The sequence below is a fragment of the Bos indicus genome, chromosome 4, assembly GCF_029378745.1.
Source record: "Bos indicus isolate NIAB-ARS_2022 breed Sahiwal x Tharparkar chromosome 4, NIAB-ARS_B.indTharparkar_mat_pri_1.0, whole genome shotgun sequence".
Classification (NCBI taxonomy): domain Eukaryota; kingdom Metazoa; phylum Chordata; class Mammalia; order Artiodactyla; family Bovidae; genus Bos; species Bos indicus.
The window spans coordinates 101,691,652-101,713,922 of NC_091763.1; the positions used below are offsets into that span (position 1 = coordinate 101,691,652).

Consider the following 22,271-nt stretch of genomic DNA (forward strand, 5'->3'; position numbering starts at 1 on the left):
TTGAAAAAAAATTTTTAATTGGAGGATAGATTTGTTGCTGTTGCTGCTGTTCAAGTTTCAAATGCCATTCTAGAGTTAGATCTACTCAATCCACTCTTCTTGCTAGTATCTAAGATGACCTAATAATCTTTTCACACCAATATACCCAGTCTGGAATGTGCAGTGGCTGCTCAGAGAGAAAAAGGAATATATCTCGAAAAATCTAGCTGTAGGACCTAACCAATATATACCAACAGGAAAAGGAAAGTGTGCATTGGGCTGGGTCCTGGGCGGGCAGGACTTAATGTTGAATAAAAGAGGGTTTCTCAATGTGGGAGCATTCTACAACAAAGAATTTAACACATTATCAGGACCCCCAGACTGTAGCACTAACACTAGGATGCTAAAATCAATACTAGAATGGGGTCTGAAAACTTGAGTGAAAAATGAGTGTTCAGTGAAGGAGCAATGCCAGAATTGCTGTGACAGAGGAAGAAGGAATCAAAATCATACAGAAATAGGCAAATTAGAGTTGCCATGGCATTCCAGGGACAGGTGAATAGAGTTCTATATGCTCCTTGTGGTTTCTCTTCTGCTCATGCATTTTAAAGATTCTCTCTATTAAACACATCAAATTACATAATTTGAGTGTGAGATCTCTTTCCTTCCTGGACCCTAAAAGAAAGTGAAAACGTTAGTCGCTTAGTTGTGTTTGACTCTGTAACCCCTTGGACAGTAGCCCGCCAGGCTCCTCTATCCATGGGATTTTCCAGGCAAAAATACTGGAGTGGGTAGACATTCCCTTTTCCAGGGGATCGTCCAAACCACGGAAATGAAACCAGGTCTCCTGCATTTCAGGCAGATTCTCCATGGTTTGAGCTACCAGGGAAGCCTAGACCCTGACTCTTACACAATGTAGGATTACGAATGAAAACAATGTAAACTCAAGCGGTGATCATAAACATGCAGCCTGGTGGTGAGTGAGTGGTAAAGCAACTGAACCACAAGCAGTCTCATTTGCTATTCATTATATGCCACACACACGCAAACACATTCAAGGATCGCAAGAAAATTAGTCCAAATATTTACTGTTAATTTTTAAAAAGCAGAAAGTGAAACTACAAACACTCTTAGCTATAAACACTTACTAATAAGCCCAAATGTTTTTAAACCATCAGTTTAAAAATTTGGTTTTGGTAAGTGAATATATTTATTACCCCATCCGAATGGATAAACTATGGAATAATCTGCATAGAAGCGTGTGTGTGGCAGGGGGGAGGGGTGGCAGGGGGGAATGGTTTAGAAATCTCTGGATATGTAAGAATGTACAGCCAACCATACTGATGAAAACTATGCATAGCACAAAAAATCTGAAATGAACCTTCAACCACCTAGTCTGCAAATGGAAAAAGAGTCACTAGGTTTCTTCTAATCCAGGGGATAAACCAGGCTCCAAAGAAGGGTTATTTATTATCCAGCAAGGAGACGGATTTAAGACCACACCATGCCACAATTGCTTGAGCCTGTGAGAATCCATAAGCAGCTGTATTATAAACACAGGAGATGAATATAACAGTACAGTATTATAGGAACTTTATGTGAAGAGCTGGGACCAAAGACTTCCCCACAGACAGCTGTGATGAGAAGCGCCCTGTGAGCACTCCTATGCCTGGGGACGCTGGCCGGGAAGAGAGACATGGTCACAGCAACTCAGACTGCAGGGTGTCCAGTTCTTCCTCTGTGGTTGACCATGCCAACAGAAGGCAAGGCCAGAAAGGGGCGTGTAATATGACGCTAGGGAATATTTGTCACAAGATATACAATGCTTATTGATTTTCTTTTAATAAAATTTCTCTATTATGGCTTGAAAACTGCTGAGGGGGTGCCAGCTACTAGGCTGTCCAGTGAAAGCAGTTTTTCCAAATCCTTCCTACTGTTCACATCTCCGACCTTAAAATTGGCTGTGCCTACCTGTTCATTCTCTCTTATGCATACACATGTGCACATTCTTATGGGAAAGTTATAGACAGTCTATACTTCACTAAGTAAGAGAAAATTCGTAATCCCGAGTGCAACACCAGGGCTTTCCTGGTGGCTCAGTCAGTAAAGAATTCGCCTGCAATGCAGGAGACAAAGATTCAATCCCTGGGTCGGGAAGATCCCCTGGAGTAGGAAATGGCAACCCATTCCAGTATTCTTGCCTGGGAAATCCCATGGACAGAAGAGCCCGGTGGCCTACAGTCTATGAGGTTGCAAAGAGTCGGATATGACTTAGTGACTAATCCACCACCACTAGGGCAACACTAGAAAGGGAAGGAGATGGACCCAATGAAGGAGGGTCATGTGAGGGCAAAGGGCTCACCTCTTTTTGTTTCCAGCTGTGGAAAAGGGCTGGTAAGCATCTTTCAACTCCCCCTCCCTCCTCCTCCTATTTTTACCTCTTCCCCTCCCCCCTTTTTTCCTCCTCCCCCTTTTATTCTATTTTGTCTGCTCTTAATCTATTTTCTAGCCTGGAAAGATTCCAGGCTAGAAAGGAACCATCTGGAAGTCACTGTGTTGAATTGGAGGAGATATTACCAGTTATAATGGAAGAAGGGGCATACCCTTGAGGCTAAAGAATGTAGCCTTCCAAAGAAGAGCTTGGTGACCAATGGCTGCAGCATATTTTCTTTCCAGGCACTGGGCAAACAACAAAATTAATCAAACTTTTTTTCTGGTCTCACCCTCCACACAACCTAGGTGGCCAAAACTTCCCTGCCTCTCTCTATTGTCAAAAATGCATACTGGTCAGCTCATCCCAGTGCTTGACCCAAAGGAGTCACATGAATAAATACACTTATTAGAAATGAGTTGATGAGGACTATAATTTCCCAAATTATCTTCCACTCTACCAAATCAAAACATCCTTTATTGAGACCAGCTTCTTGTTGTTGATCAGTCACTCAGTAGTGTCCAGCTCTTTGAGACTCCATGGACTGCAGCATGCCAGGCCTCCCTGTCTTTCATCATCTCTTGAAGTTTGCCCAAGTTCACGTCCATTGCATCAGTGATGCAATCAAACCATCTCATCCACTGACACCCTTTCTTCTCCTCCTGCTCTCAATCTTTCCCAGCATCAGGGACTTTTCCAAAGAGTTGACTATTCACATCAGATGACCAAAATACTGGAGCTTCAGCTTTAGCATCAGTCCTCCCAACAAGTATGCAGGATTGATTTCCCTTAAGATGGAGAAACAGTGGAAACAGTGGCAGACTTTATTTTTGGGGGCTCCAAAATCACTGCAGATGGTGACTGCAGCCATGAAATTAAAAGACACTTACTCCTTGGAAGGAAAGTTATAGCCAACCTAGACAGCATATTCAAAAACAGAGACATTACTTTGCCAACAAAGGTCCGTCTAGTCAAGGCTATGGTTTTTCTAGTGGTCATGTATGGATGTGAGTTGGACTGTGAAGAAAGCTGAGCGCCAAAGAATTGATGCTTTTGAACTGTGGTGTTGGAGAAGACTCTTGAGAGTCCCTTGGACTGCAAGGAAATCCAACCAGTTCATCGTAAAGGAGATCAGTCCTGGGTGTTCTTTGGAAGGACTGTTGCTAAAGCTGAAACTCCAATACTTTGGCCACCTGATGTGAAGAGTTGAATCATTGGAAAAGACTCTGATGCTGAGAGGGATTGAAGGCAGGAGGAGAAGGGGATGACAGAGGATGAGATGGCTGGATGGCATCACTGACTTGATGGACGTGAGTTTGAGTGAACTCCGGGAATTGGTGATGGACAGGGAGGCCTGGCATGCTGCAATTCATGGGATTGCAAAGAGTCAGACACAACTGAGTGACTAAACTGAACTGAAGATAGACTGGTTTGATCTCCTTGCAACCAAAGGACTCTCAGGAGTCTTTTCCAACACCACAATTCAAAGGCATTAATTCTTTGGTGCTCTGCCTTCTTTAAGGTCCAGCTCTCAGAATGATACATGAGTAGTGGCAAGACCATAGCCTTGATTATAGGGACTTTTTCAGCAGAGTAATGTCTCTGCTTTTAACACACTGTCTAGGTTTGTCATAGCTTTCCTGCCAAGAAGCAATCATCTGATTTCATGGTTGAAGGAAATCTGTCACTATGTCACCTTTTCTCCTTCCATTTCCACGAAGTAATGGGGTTGGATGCCATGATCTTAGTTTTGTTTAATATTTAGTTTTAAGCCAGCTCTTTTACACTCCTCCTTCACCCTCATCAAGAGGCTCTTTAGTTCCTCTTTGCTTTCTGCCATTAGGGTGGCATCAACAGCATATCTGAGGTTGTTGATGTTTCTCCAGCCTATCTTGATTCCAGCTTGCAACTCATCCAGCCCCGCATTTCTCATGATGTGCTCAGCATATAGATTAAACAAACAGGGTGACAGCAGACAGCCCTGTCATACTCCTTTCTCAATCTTGAAGCAATCAGTTGTTCCATATAGGGATCTAATTGTTGCTTCTTGAACCACCTACAGGCTTTTCGGGAGACAGGTAAGGTAGTCTGGTATTCCCAACTCTCTAAGGGCTTTCCACAGTTTGTCATGATCCACACAGTCAAAAGCTTTAGTGTAGTCGATGAAACTGAGATAGACGTTTTTCTGGAACTCCCTTGCTTTCTATATAATCCAGTAAAATGTTGGCAATTTGATCTCTGGTTCCTCTTCCTTTTCTAAACCCAGCCTGGACATCTGGAGTTCTTGGTTCACATAATGCTGAAGCCTAGCATGCAAGATTTTAAGCATGACCTTACTAGCAAAGAAATAGAGGGAAACAATAGAATTGGAAAGACTAGAGATCTCTTAAATAAAATCTGAGATACCAAGGAAATATTCCATGCAAAGACTGGCACAAATAAGGGACAGAAATGGTAGGGACCTAACTAAAGCAAAAGATATTAAGAAAAAGTGGCAAGAATACACAGAAGAATTATACAAAAAAGATCTTCAGGACCCAGACAATCACACTGGTGTGATCACTCACCTAGAGCCAGATATCCTGGAATGCAAAGTCAAGTGGGCCTTAGGAAGCATCACTACGAACAAAGCTAGTGGAGGTGATAGAATTCCAGTTGAGCTATTTCAGATCCTAAAAGATGATACTGTGGGGAGGGAGGAGGGAGGAGGGTTCAGGATGGGGAACACATGTATACCTGTGGCGGATTCATTTTGATATTTGGCAAAACTAATACAATTATGTAAAGTTTAAAAATAAAATAAAATTAAAAAAAAAAGATGATACTGTGAAAGTGTTGCACTCAATATGAATGCAAATTTGGAAAACTCAAAAGGCCACAGGACTGGAAAAGGTCAGTTTTCATTCCAATTCCAAAGAAAGGCAATGCCAAAGAATTCTCAAATTACCTCACAATTGCACTCATCTCACACACTAGCAAGTAATGCTCAAAATTCTCCAAGCCAGGCTTCAACAGTGTGTGAACCATGAACTTCCAGATGTTCTAGTTGGATTTAGAAAAGGCAAAAGAACCAGAGATCAAACTGCCAACATGCAGTGGAATATCAAAAAACCAAGAGAGTTCCAGAAAAATATCTACTTTGGCTTTATTGACTACACCAAAGCCTTTGACTCTGTGGATCACAACAAACTGTGGAAAATGCTTAAAGAGATGGGAATACCTGACCACCTGATCTGCCTCCTGAGAAATCTGTATGCAGGTCAAGAAGCAACAGTTAGAACCGGACATGGAACAAAGGACTGGTTCCAAATAGGGAAAGGAGTACATCAAGGCTATATATTGTCACTCTGACTATTTTAACTTATATGCAGAGTACATCATGCAAAAAGCTGGGCTGGATGAAGCACAAGCTGGAATCAAGATTGCCATGAGAAACATCAATAACCTCAGATATGCAGATGACACCACTCTTATGGCAGAAAGCGAAGAAGACCTAAAGAACCTCTTGATGAAAGTGAAGGAGGAGAGTGAAAAAGTTGGCTTAAAACTCAACATTCAGAAAACTAAGGTCATGGCATCTGGTCCCATCACTTCATGGCAAATAGATGGGAAACAATGGAGACAGTGACAAGACTTTATTTTTTTGGGGGGGGGGCCTCCAAAATCACTGCAGATGGTGACAGCAGCCATGAAATTAAAAGACACTTGCTCCTTGGAAGAAAAGCTATGATCAACGTAGATAACACATTAAGCACAGACATTACTTTGCCAACAAAGGTCCATCTAGTCAAAACTATGGTTTTTCCAGTAGTCGTGTAAGGATGTGAGAGCCAGATTATAAAGAAAGCCAAGCACCGAAGAATTGATGCTTTTGAACTGTGGTATTGGAGAAGACTCTTGAGAGTTCCTTGGACGGCAAGGAGATACAACCAGTCCATCCTAAAAGAAATCAGTCCTGAATATTCATTGGAAGGACTGATGCTGAAGCTGAAACTCCAATATTTTGGACACCTGATGTGAAGGAATGACTCATTGGAAAAGACTCTGATGATGGGAAAGATTGAGGGCAGAAGGAGAAGGGGATGACAGAGGATGAGATGGTTGGATGGCATCACTGACTCAATGGACATGAGTTTGAGCAAGCTCTGGGAGTTGGTGATGGACAGGGAGGCCTAGTGTGCTGCAGTCCATGGGGTTGCAAAGAGTCAGACACAACTGAATGAATGAACTGAACTAAACTATTAGCATGGGAAATGAGTGCAACTGTCCAATGGTTAGCACATTCTTAGTACTCCCGTTCTTGGGAATTGGGATGAGGAATGACTTTTTCCAGTCTACAACCACTGTTGGATCTTCCAGATTTGCTGACATATTGAATGCAACACCTTGATGTCATTCTCCTTTAGGGTTTTGAACAGTTCTACTGGAATTTCATCGTATGCACTAACTATTAACAGCAATGCTTCCTAAGACCCACTTGACTTCACACTCCAGAATGTCTTTCTGTGGGTGAATGACCACTCAGCTGTAGCGATCCAATTCATTAAGATCTTTTTTGTACAATTCTTCAGTGTATTCTCATCATCTCCTCTTGATCCCTTCAGCATCTACTAGGGCTCTACCATTTCTGTCCTTTATTGTGCCTATCTTTGGGTGAAATCTTCAAAACAAAATGAAGCAGGGCAAAGGCTAACTGAATTCTGCCACGAGAATGCACTGGTCATAGCTAACACCCTTTTTCAACAACTCAAGAGACGACTTTACACATGGACATCATCAAATGGTCAATACCGAAATCAAACTTATTACATTCCTTGTAGCTGAAGATGGAGAAGCTGTATACAGTTGGCAAAAACAAGACCTGGCGCTGACTGTGGCTCTGATCACCAGCTTTTCATAGCAAAATTCAGGCTTAAATGAAAGAAAAGGGGGGAAACCACCAGACACAACTGAAATCAAATCCTCCATGAAAATGCAGTAGAAGTAATGACTGCTGCTGCTGCTGCGTTTCTTCAGTCATGTCCGACTCTGCTCGACCCCATAGACAGCAGCCCATCAGGCTCCCCTGTCCCTGGGATTCTCCAGGAAAGAACACTGGAGTGGGTTGCCATTCCCTTCTCCAGGGGATCTTCCTAACCCAGGGAATGAACCTGGTTCTCACGCATTGCAGGCAGACACTTTACCATCTGAGCCACGAGGGAAGCCCACCTTAAGGGAAGGAGGCCTAAAGGAAGGAGGCCTTCGGAAGGGAAGTGACGTACTGAGCCCTGGATTCAGGTGATGGGACTCATGGACCTCAGGTGCTTGCCAAGGCCTGCACACCCTCCTGCGACGCACGGCCACGCAGGGCAACGCCTTACCTTACCGCACTGCTTACACTTTCCTTCCTGCCGACGCCTATGCACCCAGTGGTGACGCACAAAGTTCTGTGGGAAAACAAAAGTAAACGAATATGTTTCAATCTGCAAACTCCAGAACTCTTTTTTTTAAAGTGTTTTAAGAGTAGAGATTTCCATGAACAATCATTTAAGCCCATCTTAGCACAAAAACAAGTATGTGCCTGTGTGATCTGTTTAACAATAAACACGAATCCACTTGGGAAAACGAAGCTAAGTCTCCATCTTTGGTGATCTTTCATGTTTGCAGAAACCATCAGTCATGCCTTCTCTCTGCAGCTTCCTGGTGACAAATGCCTGTAATGAATTCCTGGTACTCTGCTTTCTTCTTAGTAAAAACATGGTTAGGTTTGTGACCTTGGGCTGGGAGGTAACTGAGGCGGGTAAGAAATATTCTTAAAGAAAGGAGGTGAAGGAGAGAAGGACAAAGACATCCATTTTAGAAAACAAATGTGTATTTAATGCTTTATAAGTGCCAGGCAAGCATCATACTCAACATTTGTGTTAGGAAGAATTTTAAAGAAATCAAATTCTCAGAAAGAAATAGATCTCATGATTTGAGAGTTTGTTTGTTTGTTTTTTAACCAGCGAAAGTAAAGGAAGAGAAACGCTGAAGAAAACTGATGACAAAGACAAGAGACATGGGCATATCGTGAAATTCTGTAATGAGGTTGTCCTTAGGTATTCTGAATGGGATCAGTTTCCAAGGTCTATCCTGGGCTTGTTTGTGTGTGTGCTTAGTCGCTTAGTTGTGTCCAATTCTTTTGTGACCCCATGGACTGCAGCCTACCAGGCTCCTCCGTCCATGGGGTTTTCCAGGCAAGAGTACTGGAGTGGGGTGCCATTGCCTTCTCTGCTTAGTAGCTTAGTTGTGTCCAATTCTTTTGTGACGCCAGGGGCTGTAGCCCCCCAGGCTCCTCTGTCCATGGGATTCTCCAGGCAAGAATACTAGAATGGGTTGCTGTTTCCTTCTCCAGGGGAGCTTCTCAACACAGGGATCCAACCCATGTCTCCTGCATCTCCTGCCCTGGCAGGTGAGTTCTTTACCACTGCACCACCTGGGAACCCCCATTCTTGGCTTGTGCTGTAGGAAACATGGAAGGTCCTTTTCCTTCTAAATAGATAATCACTCAAGAAGCACATGTCACCCAGCTGTTGGGATGCTTTATAAGAGAGAAAGTGGTCTTCAGGCCTAATGCTACAGGTAAACCCTAGTAACCTACACACAATTCATCTCTCTTAGGCCAATTCACCTAAAATACTTGTTAATGTTTTTATCCTGTCCTTTTCTAAGAACACATACTTTACCTGAAATTAACATTTGTATTGTCAGCCCACAGTCTATGTTTTCCCTTTAAAGTAGGCCCTCTAATATATATTCAGTTGTAAATACTTGCTGCTGCTGCTGCTGCTAAGTCGCTTCAGTCGTGTCTGACTCTGTGAGACCCCAGAGATGGCAGCCCACCAGGCTCCCCCGTCCCTGGGATTCTCCAGGCAAGAGTACTGGAATGGGTTGCCATTTCCTTCTCCAATGCATGAAAGTGAAAAGTGAAAGTGAAGTCGCTCAGTCATGTCCGACTCTTCGCAACCCCATGGACTGCAGCCTACCAGGCTCCTCCGCCCATGGGATTTTCCAGGCAAGAGTACTGGAGTGGGGTGCCATTGCCTTCTCCGTGCAAATACTTACCTAATGCCTACTATCCAGGCATTGTTCAAAGTAAGGAGGGACACAGAAAACATCAATGTCAAGAAAAAAAATGTTAAGACATGAAATTCAGAGTGACAAAGATACCTCTAACAAGCATTAGCATTATCAATTCCAAATTGTCACATCTATTTCTCTTCATTATGTCAAACCAATTTAAATTAAAACTTAACAAAGATCCTGGAGGAACAATGGTCTTTTAACTATAATAAGATATAAAGAAGTATAATGGTCCTACTAATTAGTCTAGTTTTTGTCTTGCTTTTTCTACTGTGGCAGTTTAATAAAATAAGGACACAATTCTTACACTGTTCTCAGAAAGAAGCTAATAATAATAGTTAACATTTCTTGAGTACTATCTCTGTGTCAGGCACTTTTTAAAATGCCTTAAAATACATATCTAATACCATACACAAAAATAAGCTCAAAATGGATTAAAGATCTAAATGTAAGACCTGAAAACTATAAAATTCTTAGAGGAAAACATAGGCAGAACACTGTCTGACATAAACCACAGCAAGATCCTCCATGACCCACCTCTCAGCGTAATGGAAACAAAAACAAAACAAACAGATGGGGCCTAATTAACCTTAAAAGCTTTTGCACAATGAAGGAAACAATAAACAAGGGAAAAGGCAGTCTTTAGAATGGGAGAAAATAATAGCAAAAGAAACAACTGACAAAGAATGAATCTCCAAAATACATAAGCAGCTCACACAGCTCAACACCAGAAAAACGAACAACCCAATCAAAAAGCGGGCCAAAGAACTAAACAGACGTTTCTCCATAGAAGACATATGGATGGCTAATACACACATGAAAAGACGCTCAACGTCACTCATTATCAGAGAAATGCAAATCAAAACCACAATGAGTACCATCTCAAGGCGGTCAGAATAGCCGCCATCAAAACGTCTACAAACAATAAATGCTGGAGAGGGTGTGGAGAAAAGGGAACCCTCTTACACTGTTGGTGGGAATGCAAACTGTTGCCACCATGGAGAATAGTGTGGAGATTCCTTAAAATACTGGGAACAGAATTGCCATACCACCCGGCAATGCCACTGCTGGGCATACACACCAAAGAAACCAGAATTGAAAGAGACACACATACCCCAGTGGTAACTGCAGCACTGTTTACAATAGCTAGGACATGGAAGCAACCTAGATGTCCACTGGCAGACAAAAGGATAAGGAAGTTGTGGTACATATGTACAATGGAATATTACTCAGCTATAAAAAGGAACACATTTGAGTCAGTTCTTATGAGATGGATAAAACTGGAGTCTATTACACAGAGTGAAGTAAGCCAGAAAGAGAAACACCAATAGAGTATATTAACACATATATGGAATTTAGGAAGACGGCAATGATGATCTTATATGTAAGACAGTAAAAGAGACACAGATGTAAAGAACAGACTTTTGGACTCTTGTGGGAGAAGGCAAATGGTGGGAGAAGGTGGGATGATTTGAGAGAATAGCACTGAAACATGTATATTAATATATGTAAAATAGATGACCAGTGCAAGTTTGATGCATGAAGCAGGGCACTCAAAACCAGTGCTCTGGGACCACCCAGAGGGATGGGGTGGGGAGGGAAGTGGGAAGGGGATTCAGGATGGGAGGACATATGTGTACCCGTGGCTGATTCATGTTGATGTATGGCAAAAACCATCACAATGTTGTAATTATCCTCCAATTAAACTAATTAATTTAAAAAATGCCTTACATATAATAATAATTTTAATTTTCATGAGAATTTTTGTGAATAGAGGTGCTATAGAGTTGATAAGTACTAGTAAAACCCTGAGTTGGTAAAAACATTGAAATATGTCTATACTGATTGATAAATTGCAGTTCAGTGCTTCTACCATCCCTCTGGCTCCTCCATAGCTACCATAGCACCCTCCATGCCCTCAACACTGCACACCATTTCTACCTCCTCATTATTAAGAAATTAGAACGTTAATTCTGGGCATAACAGGTCTCTAAAATTCTGGAGCTCTCTTCTGAAAATAAACCATGTTGCCTGGACAATGCCATTGGGTTCCACCACAAAGTCAGAAAACTGGGCTATGCCCCACTGATGGCAGCTGTCTGTCCAGGTATCAATATAAACAATTTAGGGGCCTATGGCTGCAAGTCCAGGAACCTGCTTACTGTCCATACCTCCAGGTCAGTGCAGAAACTCTACTGGGATGAAGGTACCAGACCCTTCACCTCATAGATGAGGCAGACTGCTCCAGCTTTTCAGCCCACTCACATGAGAAGTTCTGCCTGGGAGGACGGGGGCCAACTGCTAATTGTACTCTATCCCAATTCACATCATTGTAGGGCAGCTTATCAAAAGGTCTGACTTGAATTATCATCATCATCCTCATTTTACAGATGATGGAACTAAGGTATAGAGTGGTGACTTCAAATGTTAAGGGCTGAGCAAGGATTCAAACCCAGGCAGGCTGGCAAAAGAGCCTGTATTCTCAAGCACTCTGTTGCAGGGCCTCTTCTCTGCTCTGAAGCATCAAGTTCAAGCTCTTTCAATAAATGATTTCAATGACAGTCAGTAGTGGAAATATTGAATACATAAAAATGTCAGGCGGTATTATGAGAGATAGAAAAATTTACTATAATTGCTGTTAGTTTAGCAGAAGCTGGGGGAGAATGAACAATAACACTGATGTTAAGAGAAACTCTGCTTATTGAGATTATAAATCACCTAATGACTCTCCATTTAAGAATTGAAGGAGGGAAACACTGGAAAAATTTGATGCAATTACCTATGAGAAATCATGATTGACTCATGGGATTATTTAGTGAGTGACAACCTTAATCAAAAGATTAAACCAGCAATTTCCACAAATCAACAATTACTCAGAAACTATGAGACTGACGATGAATCATTTGTGAGGCGACATATATTGTTTGGTAAACAGATTTATAATACCATGTAGTTTAGTTTATTTAGGGAATAAAAGAGAACATTTTTAAATTGCTTATTTAAATACTTATGACTTTGCAAGTTGAATATTTTTAATATCACCCTTCCTAGGAAACAGGTAGGCAATTGAGGCACAGACAAAATAACTCATACAAATCACCACTGTAGAAACTGAGTAATTGTCTCTGTGACTCTGATTTGAGATGTCAAGTATCCATCTATTTAGAGGTCTTCTTAGATCTGATATAAATTTTTTTCTATTGCTGCTTAAACATAGCTTGAACAAAGTGAAAGCCAATAAATGTGTGTTGAATTGAATGAAATTCTCAACCTAATTTCCTTGACAAATCACATAGCTACCATTTTGGAGGATCATCTATTGTTTTTTATCAGTTAGGGGAAAAAGAACACTTCTAGAGAATCACTGCTGTTTTATCATCCATCTTTCCCAAGCACTTAAAATTTTCATACTATTTCCTTTTGACTATTATTCATTTCTCCTAAATTATTGAACTGAAATTAGACTCAGAAGCCTCACACTGCAAATGTGAGTGTTGATACATGCTGTTAAGATAGCAGAGCAAGGCTTCTAAGACTATAACATCTTTTTATTGTTCATCAATAATCTGAATTATTCATATACCACCATCAAATACTGGGTAAGAATAGTGTTATTACTTATGGGTGTTAAAATCTTGGCGATCCATTATTTCAGGGATTATTTTCAGTATGGTTAGCAAAAATGTATAACACAATTGCTCAATTATTGTCCAAAGCAGCCAGTTTGATTCATAATATTCATTTCAGTTCAGTCGCTCAGTTGTGTCCAACTCTTTGCAACCCAATGATTGCAGCATGCCAGGCCTCCCTGTCCATAGCCAACTCCTGGAGTTTACTCAAACTCATGTCCAATGAGTTGCTGATGCCATCCAGCCATCTCATCCTCTGTCGTCCCCTTCTCTTCCTGCCTTCAATCTTTCCCAGCATCAGGGTCTTTTCCAATGAGTCAGTCCCTTCACATCAGGTGGCCAAAGGATTGGAGTTTCAGCTTCAGCATCAGTCCTTCCAATGGACATTTAGGATGGACTGGTTGGGTCCCCTTGCAGTCCAAGGGACTCTCAAGAGTCTTCTCCAACACCACAGTTCAAAAGCATCAATTCTTCAGCACTCAGCTTTCTTTATAATCCAACTCTCACATCCATGCATGACTACGGGAAAAACCATAGCTTTGAGTAGACAGACCTTGGTTGGCAAAGCATTACTCATAGAGTTTTTTAAAGTATCTTAGAAATTATAGACCAATCCAAGCAGCTTATGTCTAAGGAAACTGAGTCCATCTGGAATGTTTCAACTTAGAGGAGTCAAACCAACATTCATTAAAAAAAGTCCAGGTATCAAGCACCCCACAAAGCCTAGGAGACAGTGATTAACAACCCTGCTCCAGGTCCCAGCCCTAGAGACACCACTGAGGGAAAAAGAAGCAGAGATGGCCTTGGAACACAAGTCGAACTAATTCTAAAGTGACTGTTTCTTTCATTTACATGAAGTAAACTATCTAAGGTCTCTTAATTAAGAATCCCCATGGGTCATGCATCCCTGGTGGCTCAGTCAGTAAAGAATCTGCCTGCAGTGTGGGAGGCCTGGGTTCAATCCCTGGGTTGAGAAGATGCCTTGGAGACAGGCATGGCAACTCACTCAAGTATTCTTGCATGGAGAATCCCATGGACAGAGGAGCCTGGTGGGCCACAGTTCATGGGGTTGAAAAGAGTCGGACACGACTAGGTAACTAAGCACAGCACATAGCATGTGACATAAGAATCATTTCCAAATTGTACTCTTAGAATAAGAGTTCTTAGAGATTTGGGGGAAAATTAACCCCTTCATGGGCTTCCCAGGTGGCTCATTGGTAAAGAATTTTCCCGTGATGCAGGAGACCCAGGTTTGATCCCTAGGTCGGGAAGATCCCCTGAAGAAGAGAATGGCAACCCACTCCAGCATTCTTTCCTGGAGAATTCCATGGAGACACCATGGGGTCACAAAGAGTCAGACACAACTAAGCAACTAACACTTTCACTCCTCTATAAACTCATTTGGTTAAAAGATATTCACTGATCACATTTTCTGCATCCTGCTTGGTACAATGAGTTTGGAACAAACTTCATGAGTGATCTCCCAAAGCTTACACTAAGGAGGATGGTAACAAACAAGCAAATGAGTAATACCTGTAAATAATTATGACATACAAAGTGCTCTGAAGGGCAGAACAAGGTGCTTTGATAAAGAACAATGTGCGACCTATTTAGAGGTGGAAATCAACAAAGACCTCTGAGAGGCTCTAACTGTTAAGAAACAGCTGGTCATGAATAGAGATCTCCTGTGCTGTGACAAAACACACAAATATGAGAAGGTGAAGAATATCTTGATGTGTGCCTCAAGAACTGAAATCCATGTGGCAGACAGATGTGTTGCAAGAGGTTGGCTGGCCCAGCCTATGCAGGGTTTTTGACTTTTCATGCCAAGCCAAGGAGTACAGTTTTCCTCTAAATGACATGGAAACCACTGCCAAGTTTTAAGCTGGAAAATTATATAATCCAGTGTTCACTTTAAAAGATCATTCTCTTATATCATGGTGGATCGATGGGGTAAATTAAAGAATCCTGGAGAAGTTACTGCAGTGGTCAAAGGCAAGGGATCATGGTGTCTCAGGCTAGGGCACTGGCAACAGAAATGGAGATAATGCATGATTTGAAATATATTTTATAAATAAAATTGATAGGGCTGGCAAATGGATTAAGTGTGGGGAGTACCTGAGAGAAGCATCATTATGACCCCGTGTTTTCTCATTTGTGGAGTTGGACCAATAGTCCTCTCATTTTCTGAGATACAAAACAATTGAAAAATAGAGTTTTTACAGTGATGGCAATAGAGTTTGGTTGGTAATGTATTATATTTGAGATGACTCTGACACATTCAATGGGCATATCAAATGGAACTCCAAGTGTTTCAACCCAGACACGATACTGAAAACCAAAGGACTGGAGGAGTTCTCCCAACGCCAGTAGGCACAGTGTATTCCAGTACTAACAAGCCCAACAAATACGTAGAAATCAGAGCATGAACAATGGAAGGACTACCCAGTGAAATATTTAAGAGAAACATTAAGAAAGCTGTCACGACATGAGAGCATTTCAAGATGGAGGAAATACTGAGTAGTTTGAACACATTTGAAAGACTGAATAAGAACAGAAAATAGCTAATGAATCTGGCATCAAGGAGATATTGGCAAGATTTAAAAAAGTAATTTCAGTGAATGGGTAGAGTAAGACCAGATCAGAACAGGTTAAAATGCCCAGGAGGGAAACGTGCTAGAAACAGTTTATATGGCTAACACCTTCTGGAACTTTAGCACTGAACACAACACTGAGAATCAGAGCTGCAATTAAGACACAGTTGGTAATTAAGGGATATTCTTGTTTGTTTTTGTTTTTTAAAGATGGGAGGTCTCAGAGCACGTTAATGGTGATAGAAATAATCTACAAGGAAGGTGAGGATTTGAAAATGTAGGCATGGAAGAAATAGCAAGTCCTTGACATGAAGACAAAGGAAGACACTGAAAACACTCATGAAGGGCCTGGCTTCACAGAAGAGAAATAATACAGCTACTGAAAACACATCCCCCCAAATCCTTATGTTAGAAATTAGAAACAATCACAATTACCTATCCAAATGGAAAAAGAGAAATCAAAGGACAGGGAGCCAAATACGGATATCCTGGTTAGAAATTTATAAAGTCCATCTTAAAAAACTCAAAACGATTTCTTCTACTGTCCTAAGTAGAACGTCTCCTTCATTTGAGCCATCACTGAGTTATCCCTTGGCCAATGCTATAGTGTATTCCAACGACATCAAGGGTAAACACAACCCTATCATTTTTCTTAAGACTCTCTCACCCTACATGTGACCCATAACCAACCTCTTGCTGACATAATAGACAAGCACAGTGGGAACGGACAGCTAACGGGGACAGCTATTTTTATCTCTCTCTACAACCTCCACTGCCAGCCTATTCTCACTCCATGTTTTCTCCCAATCTCCTTGTATTAATCAGTAACAATATTATTCTTCTTCACTGCGTCTTCATTCATTAACTGTCATTAACACCAATCTATACTCAGACATCTTCTATTCCTATCTTACCCAGTCATCAAGCTTATAGCTTTAATTGCTACCTCGAAATGCTGACAATTCACCAGCGTCTAACCTCTAGCCCAATCTTCCTCATAAGCTCTAAACTTATATAACCACTCAGCTTTCTGTTGGGTATCACCAGTTGGGAGCCTCAGGACAACTCAAACTTGAGAGTCCGACAACTGAACTCATTACTTCTCTACCATATCCTCAAGGCAATTCATTTGCCAACATATTTGTCCTTATAGTCAAAGGACAGGGGAGCTTGGCATAAAGCTATGGTTTTTCCAGTAGTCATGCAGAGATGTAAGAGTTGGAACATAAAGAAGGCTGAGCGCTGAAGAACTGATACTTTCAAATTGTGGTGCTGGAGAAAACTCTTCAGAGTTCTCTGGACAGCAAGATCAAACCAGTCCATCCTAATGGAAATCAATCTTGAATATTCACTGGAAGGATTGGTGCTGAAGCTAAAGCTCCAATACTTTGGCCCCCTGATGCAAGCAACTGACTCACTGAAAAGACCCTGATGCTGGGAAAGATTGAGGGCACGAGGAGAAGGGGGAGACAGAGGATGAGATGGTTGGATGGCATCAGAGATTCAATGGACGTGAGTTTGAGCAAACTCAGGAAGCTGATGAAGGATACAGGAGCCTGGTGTGCTGCAGTCCATGGGGATCACAAAGAGTCAGACACCACTTAGTGACTGAAAACAACAACCCCTGTCCTTGTGTCCAAAATCCAATCAACTAATATATCCTGACCATCTTATTTCCTTCAAATTCACATTTACCAATTTTCTCCATCTCAGTATTACTGTTAGTTCAGATCACCATTATCACTTCCAAAAGACTCTGATGCTGGGAGGGATTGGGGGCAGGAGGAGAAGGGGACGACAGAGGATGAGATGGCTGGATGGCATCACTGACTCGATGGACGTGAGTTTGAGCGAACTCTGGGAGTTGGGATGGACAGGGAGGCCTGGCGTGCTGCGATTCATGGGGTCGCAAAGAGTCGGACACGACTGAGCGACTGAGCTGAACTGAACTAAGAGAATAGCCAACTTCCTCCATGCCTTTAACACTGCTGCTCTTGAAATACGTGGCATCCCCTCCACACTGTAGATAGATTAATATATTTTGCTTAAAATTGTTCAATGCCCCTCTAATTACTATGATGATGAGACATGCCTTGATTATAAGAGCCTTCGTGGTCTCACTTCTGCTTATCTCTTGGGTCTCGTGCCTTCCTTGTATGTCCCTCACTTTTGAGCCTGTGTGGATGTGTTCTGTCTAGAAGGTGCTCACTCACCCCCGAGCTGACGATCCCCCAAACCTTCACTTAGATCAATCCTTTGGGACTCAGTTTAGTTGCCACCTCTTCCAGGTGGAATTAAAATAGACCAAAAGCCAATAAAATACTATTTCTTTCTTACCTTTTCAATTCTACCACCATTCCCTCTCCCTACTCTCTGGCTCATTCAATAGACCTTCGCTCTCCAGGGCATTCTATGAGAAGAAGAAAGGGGAGCAGACACACCCTGAAGAGACTTGGGGGGTTTACTGATTGTATTTGTTGAGATACTGATAAGACACTAATGTGAAATGGAGGGAGACAGATTTTTTTTAATCCCTGATGACAATGAATGCAGTGAATCAACGGGAAATAAAAGGTTGCATTTGCACTAGAGCTCTGAAATACTTACTTCTCTTGGTGATCTTGAACCTCCTTCTCGAAATGTTGGTTTACATCTGAAATTAATCTGTCATTTAAAAAGAAAAGTGTATTATATTAGGGAGAGCACCTAACTAGAATTACCCTAAAAATTACCTAGAGTTACCCTAAAAAACCAACAAATCCCATGGGCGAATGACAACACTTGCTGTTATTGTGAAGAAATAGGCCCATACCAGGCTTTTCTCTCTAACCTTTTTATTCCTTTACCCAAGAGTCAACATGAAATGATATCAAATTAAAGCTCAGTAAACAATAGAGTGGATGTAAACCTTAAGCATAGTCCTCCCATTATTAATCTGGTGCTAACGTTGGACTTCTAGGTTTTTAAAAGAGCGTAGTTGTCAAGAAGTTGAAAATGAGAACTGACGCTTTGTCTCTGAAGTCCAAACACTTGCAGGGTAGCAAAGATTGCAGCAGGTGGCGCTGTCTCACCTTTTCTAGCTGTTCAATGCAGGCGGTATGGACGACAATCTTACAGACTGCACACTTCCTCCTGAGAGCTGATTTCTACAACAGACAATTCAGAAGACAAGGAGAAACGTTAGCAGTCTGCTCTGAAGGGTTCCCTGGTAGTAAAGAGAACATTCAGAAATAAGGCAAACATAAACCAATTTAAAACTTCATCATAGACATTCAATAATATGACAAGCTTCATCAATAGTCCTTTGATCTACTAAGCAGCTACACAGTCACAACTTAGGGTGGCCGAGATGTTCTCTTTACAACATAATTATATACTAGATGTTATATATTGAGGATATACTATGAGCCAAGTTCTTTATTCTGCTGTTTTTTCCTTCTCTAAGTTTCATGACCTAACATGGTAGGCATTATTATCTTCTAATTTTTTTTTTTCATGTTTACTCTAAGGGGTAGGGCCAACATACCAGGTTCAAAACAAGCACTCTTTCCCTACAGTCAAAGAGTCTACATTTCAAGGGGCCTTCACCTCGGGGTTTTATTCCCAGCACAAACCTAAACAAACCTACTTGGGTTTCTGCCCAGATAGTCTGGAAAGTAAAAAGACAAGTCTAACTTTTACTAATCATTATCATCATCATAGCAGCAGCAACAGTAACATAACAGCAACTCACATGAATGTACTACCTGCCATGTGCTAGGTATTCTAGTAAGCACTTCACAAACAGTAACATTTAATCCTCACCACCCTGAGAAATAAGACACTATTCTTACTTTCATTATACAGATAAGAAAGCTGAGGCACAGGAAGTTATACATTTAGAGCACAGCAGGGCCAGGTGGTCTGAAACAAGACTCCTGCTTAGAAGCATTACATAGTTTGGCCTCGCTGACACTCAGTGCGAGTTAAAAATTCACAATAAAAATACTCCCTGAGGCTGATCTTTTCTCTAACTAAAAAACAAGCAGTAGAGAGAGGGAGAGGAAGGTGTGGAAATCTTGATTCATTGATCCTAGTGCCATGGAAAGTGTAAGCTACCAATGCTCAGGTCTCTCTGTGAAGGACAAGCTAAAAGGCAGAATTGCATGAATAATTTGGGGGTTTGAGCACTGAAAGAAACTTACTATAACAAAGCCAATCTGTGAAATAGCCCATCAAAGCATCGATGTGTGAAAGGCCCCGAGTCCCTGTCCTCAAGAAAGGCACTGCCACAGGGTACATTCTGAGGACTGGCTTCTCCTCCTGGGATTTGATTTTTGAGCTAAAAATTGAGGTGATACTGCTACAAAAGGAGCCTGGAAGAAATGCAAACCAGCACCTTGGGAGGGACAGAATCGGCAAAGAAACTACAGCCTCCTGCCTCCTAGACGGCTCTACCCATTCAAACACAGGTCTCCACAGTGTCATCAGACACCAGTCAAGCACCAAGAACACTGCAGTCAGTACTGCGGCAATGACATGTGTCACCCTAATACCCACTGACTAAGGTTTAGGTACTGTGCTTGCAAATGCTTTCATCATTCTTGGTTTCCCTCTGCCTGAGGAAAGGACATGGTCTGGAACTTTAAGCAAGTTTGGCAATCAATTGATTTTGCAAAAAGACAGGATAAAGGGAAATCCAAGCATCTAGCTACACCACTGAAAAGTGTCTTGGCTTCACTACTAAAAAGAAAGAGGGGATGATGGGTGGGAAGAAAAAGGAAGGGTAGGAGAAGGGGAGAGAGAACAAGAATGACAAGCAGAAGCGGCGGCACCAGCAAGGGCGACATCACTCAAGGCAACAGTAATAAAATTCCAGGTGTGTAGTTTTTCATGGGCTGAGTGCCCATTAGCAAACTCCTGACGCGCTCCTGTTAGCTGGAACTCCTGGTGGGGACCACCGCTTTAGCGTAACCTGCAGCAAATGCATGGGGCTCTAGAGTCCTGTTGCTCAAGAGTTACAGTGATGCTTGAGAGTCGATCTCATTCTACTTTTTATCCACCAACCCCTAGGAGATTTCACAGCAAGCAAAGTGATACTCTCATGGTAGCAACCACTTACAGGGTTATTCAAGGCCACCTGAAAAGCCTCCCTCCAGTTAAGTCCTGCCCTGGTCGAGCTTTGCGCCTGACTGTGTGCTCTGTGCTGGGGTCTGCACAAGATTGCATAAGGGCTCCATGAGGCTCCCAAGAAGCCCCTGGGGATGGTGGGAAGGGACAAACATGCACTCGTCGAAGCCAGAACACCTCTTCCTTGCCTTGCTTTCTGTCTGGATTTCAAGTCAGGATCTTTTTTGAATACGGGATCTTGCCGGGAAAAGTTTGAGAGCCAGTAGGTTAAGACCGTCCTCTCTCAGTTTCCTAGGATAACGTGCAGTTACACTGATACATCAGGTTCAGTCCCTGGGTCGGGAAGATCCCCTGGAGGAGGGCATGGCAACCCACCCCAGTATTTCTGCCTGGAGAACCCCGTGGACACAGGAGCCTGGTGGGCGACAGTTCATAGGGTTGCAAAGAGTTGAACATGACTGAAGCGACTTTAGCACACATCCACTCACACGGATATTATTCATGTGTAATAATGCAAGAGCAATGTACTACAAATGATAATATATGAAGAAAAGTGCCTTACACTATAAAACTGATTTTATTTAGACAATATTGAATTTTAAAGGCCCTCATAAAATATAATATGTGCTTCTATGCCTTCTGAGGCAGAATATATAAACCATAATCTGAATTTGTCTTTATAAGCACAACATGATGCCTTTTACTATAGAGAACAGTCATTTTTCTGCTTCCTGTCTTCCTATCAGGCTAGAAGTTGTTGTGTCTGACTTTAGTTGCCCTCAATTTCCTAAATGACGGTTTCTAAACAGCGTATAATCTGATAAATTAGATAATTAAGGTCTATATATAATCATATGCAAAATTAAGTGAATAAATTCTGATTGAAGGCCCCAGGTCTTTTTCCATAGTAGAAAAATATATCAATTTTTGCTTCTCAACTGATGAAAACTGTTTCAGTGAATCAGAAGTCCGAACTGCTGACTTCTTGGTTTATCACTGTGCTTCAATTGGTTCAAGTTCTTTGAAGCAGCTGGATAATAAGCTCCTGGGCAAAAATGCTCAATTCATGCTTGGTTATATTCCAATTTTTATTTGTAAGATTCAAACTAAATATAAAGATAAAATGTAGGAATCTAGGTATTCTAAATACTGTAAGTATTCACCTTTTCTTTAAAAGCTCTTAATTTAAGTCAATACTTTCTTCACTATAAAAAATGATAAAGCAAGAAAAGTCATTGAAATTAAGTTGGCAGATTAGCTGTCATTCTTCTTAGTGGGACAGCTGTGATAGAACCTAGCACCAAAATGCAAATTCAAAAATAAATATGACCTGGGAAGTAAACATGCTTAACAATTATAAAAGTTTAATAATTCGCTCTCTTGATTTAAAGGCCAATTAGGCTTATTGCTTCAAATATCAAGTGACCT

General features: G+C 41.6%; 1 protein-coding gene across 2 annotated transcripts in view; it reads right to left on the minus strand.

Moving 5' to 3' along the window:
- DGKI (diacylglycerol kinase iota) overlaps positions 1-22,271 on the minus strand; it is a 513,531-nt gene that overhangs the window by 271,029 nt on the left and 220,231 nt on the right. For both annotated transcript variants that reach the window (XM_070788214.1, XM_070788213.1), the window contains exons 4-6: positions 18,806-18,880; positions 18,342-18,398; positions 7,771-7,836 (exon numbers count right to left, since the gene is read on the minus strand). In XM_070788214.1, coding sequence (XP_070644315.1) covers positions 7,771-7,836; positions 18,342-18,398; positions 18,806-18,880 — 198 coding nt within the window. The remainder of the gene's footprint in view (positions 1-7,770; positions 7,837-18,341; positions 18,399-18,805; positions 18,881-22,271) is intronic.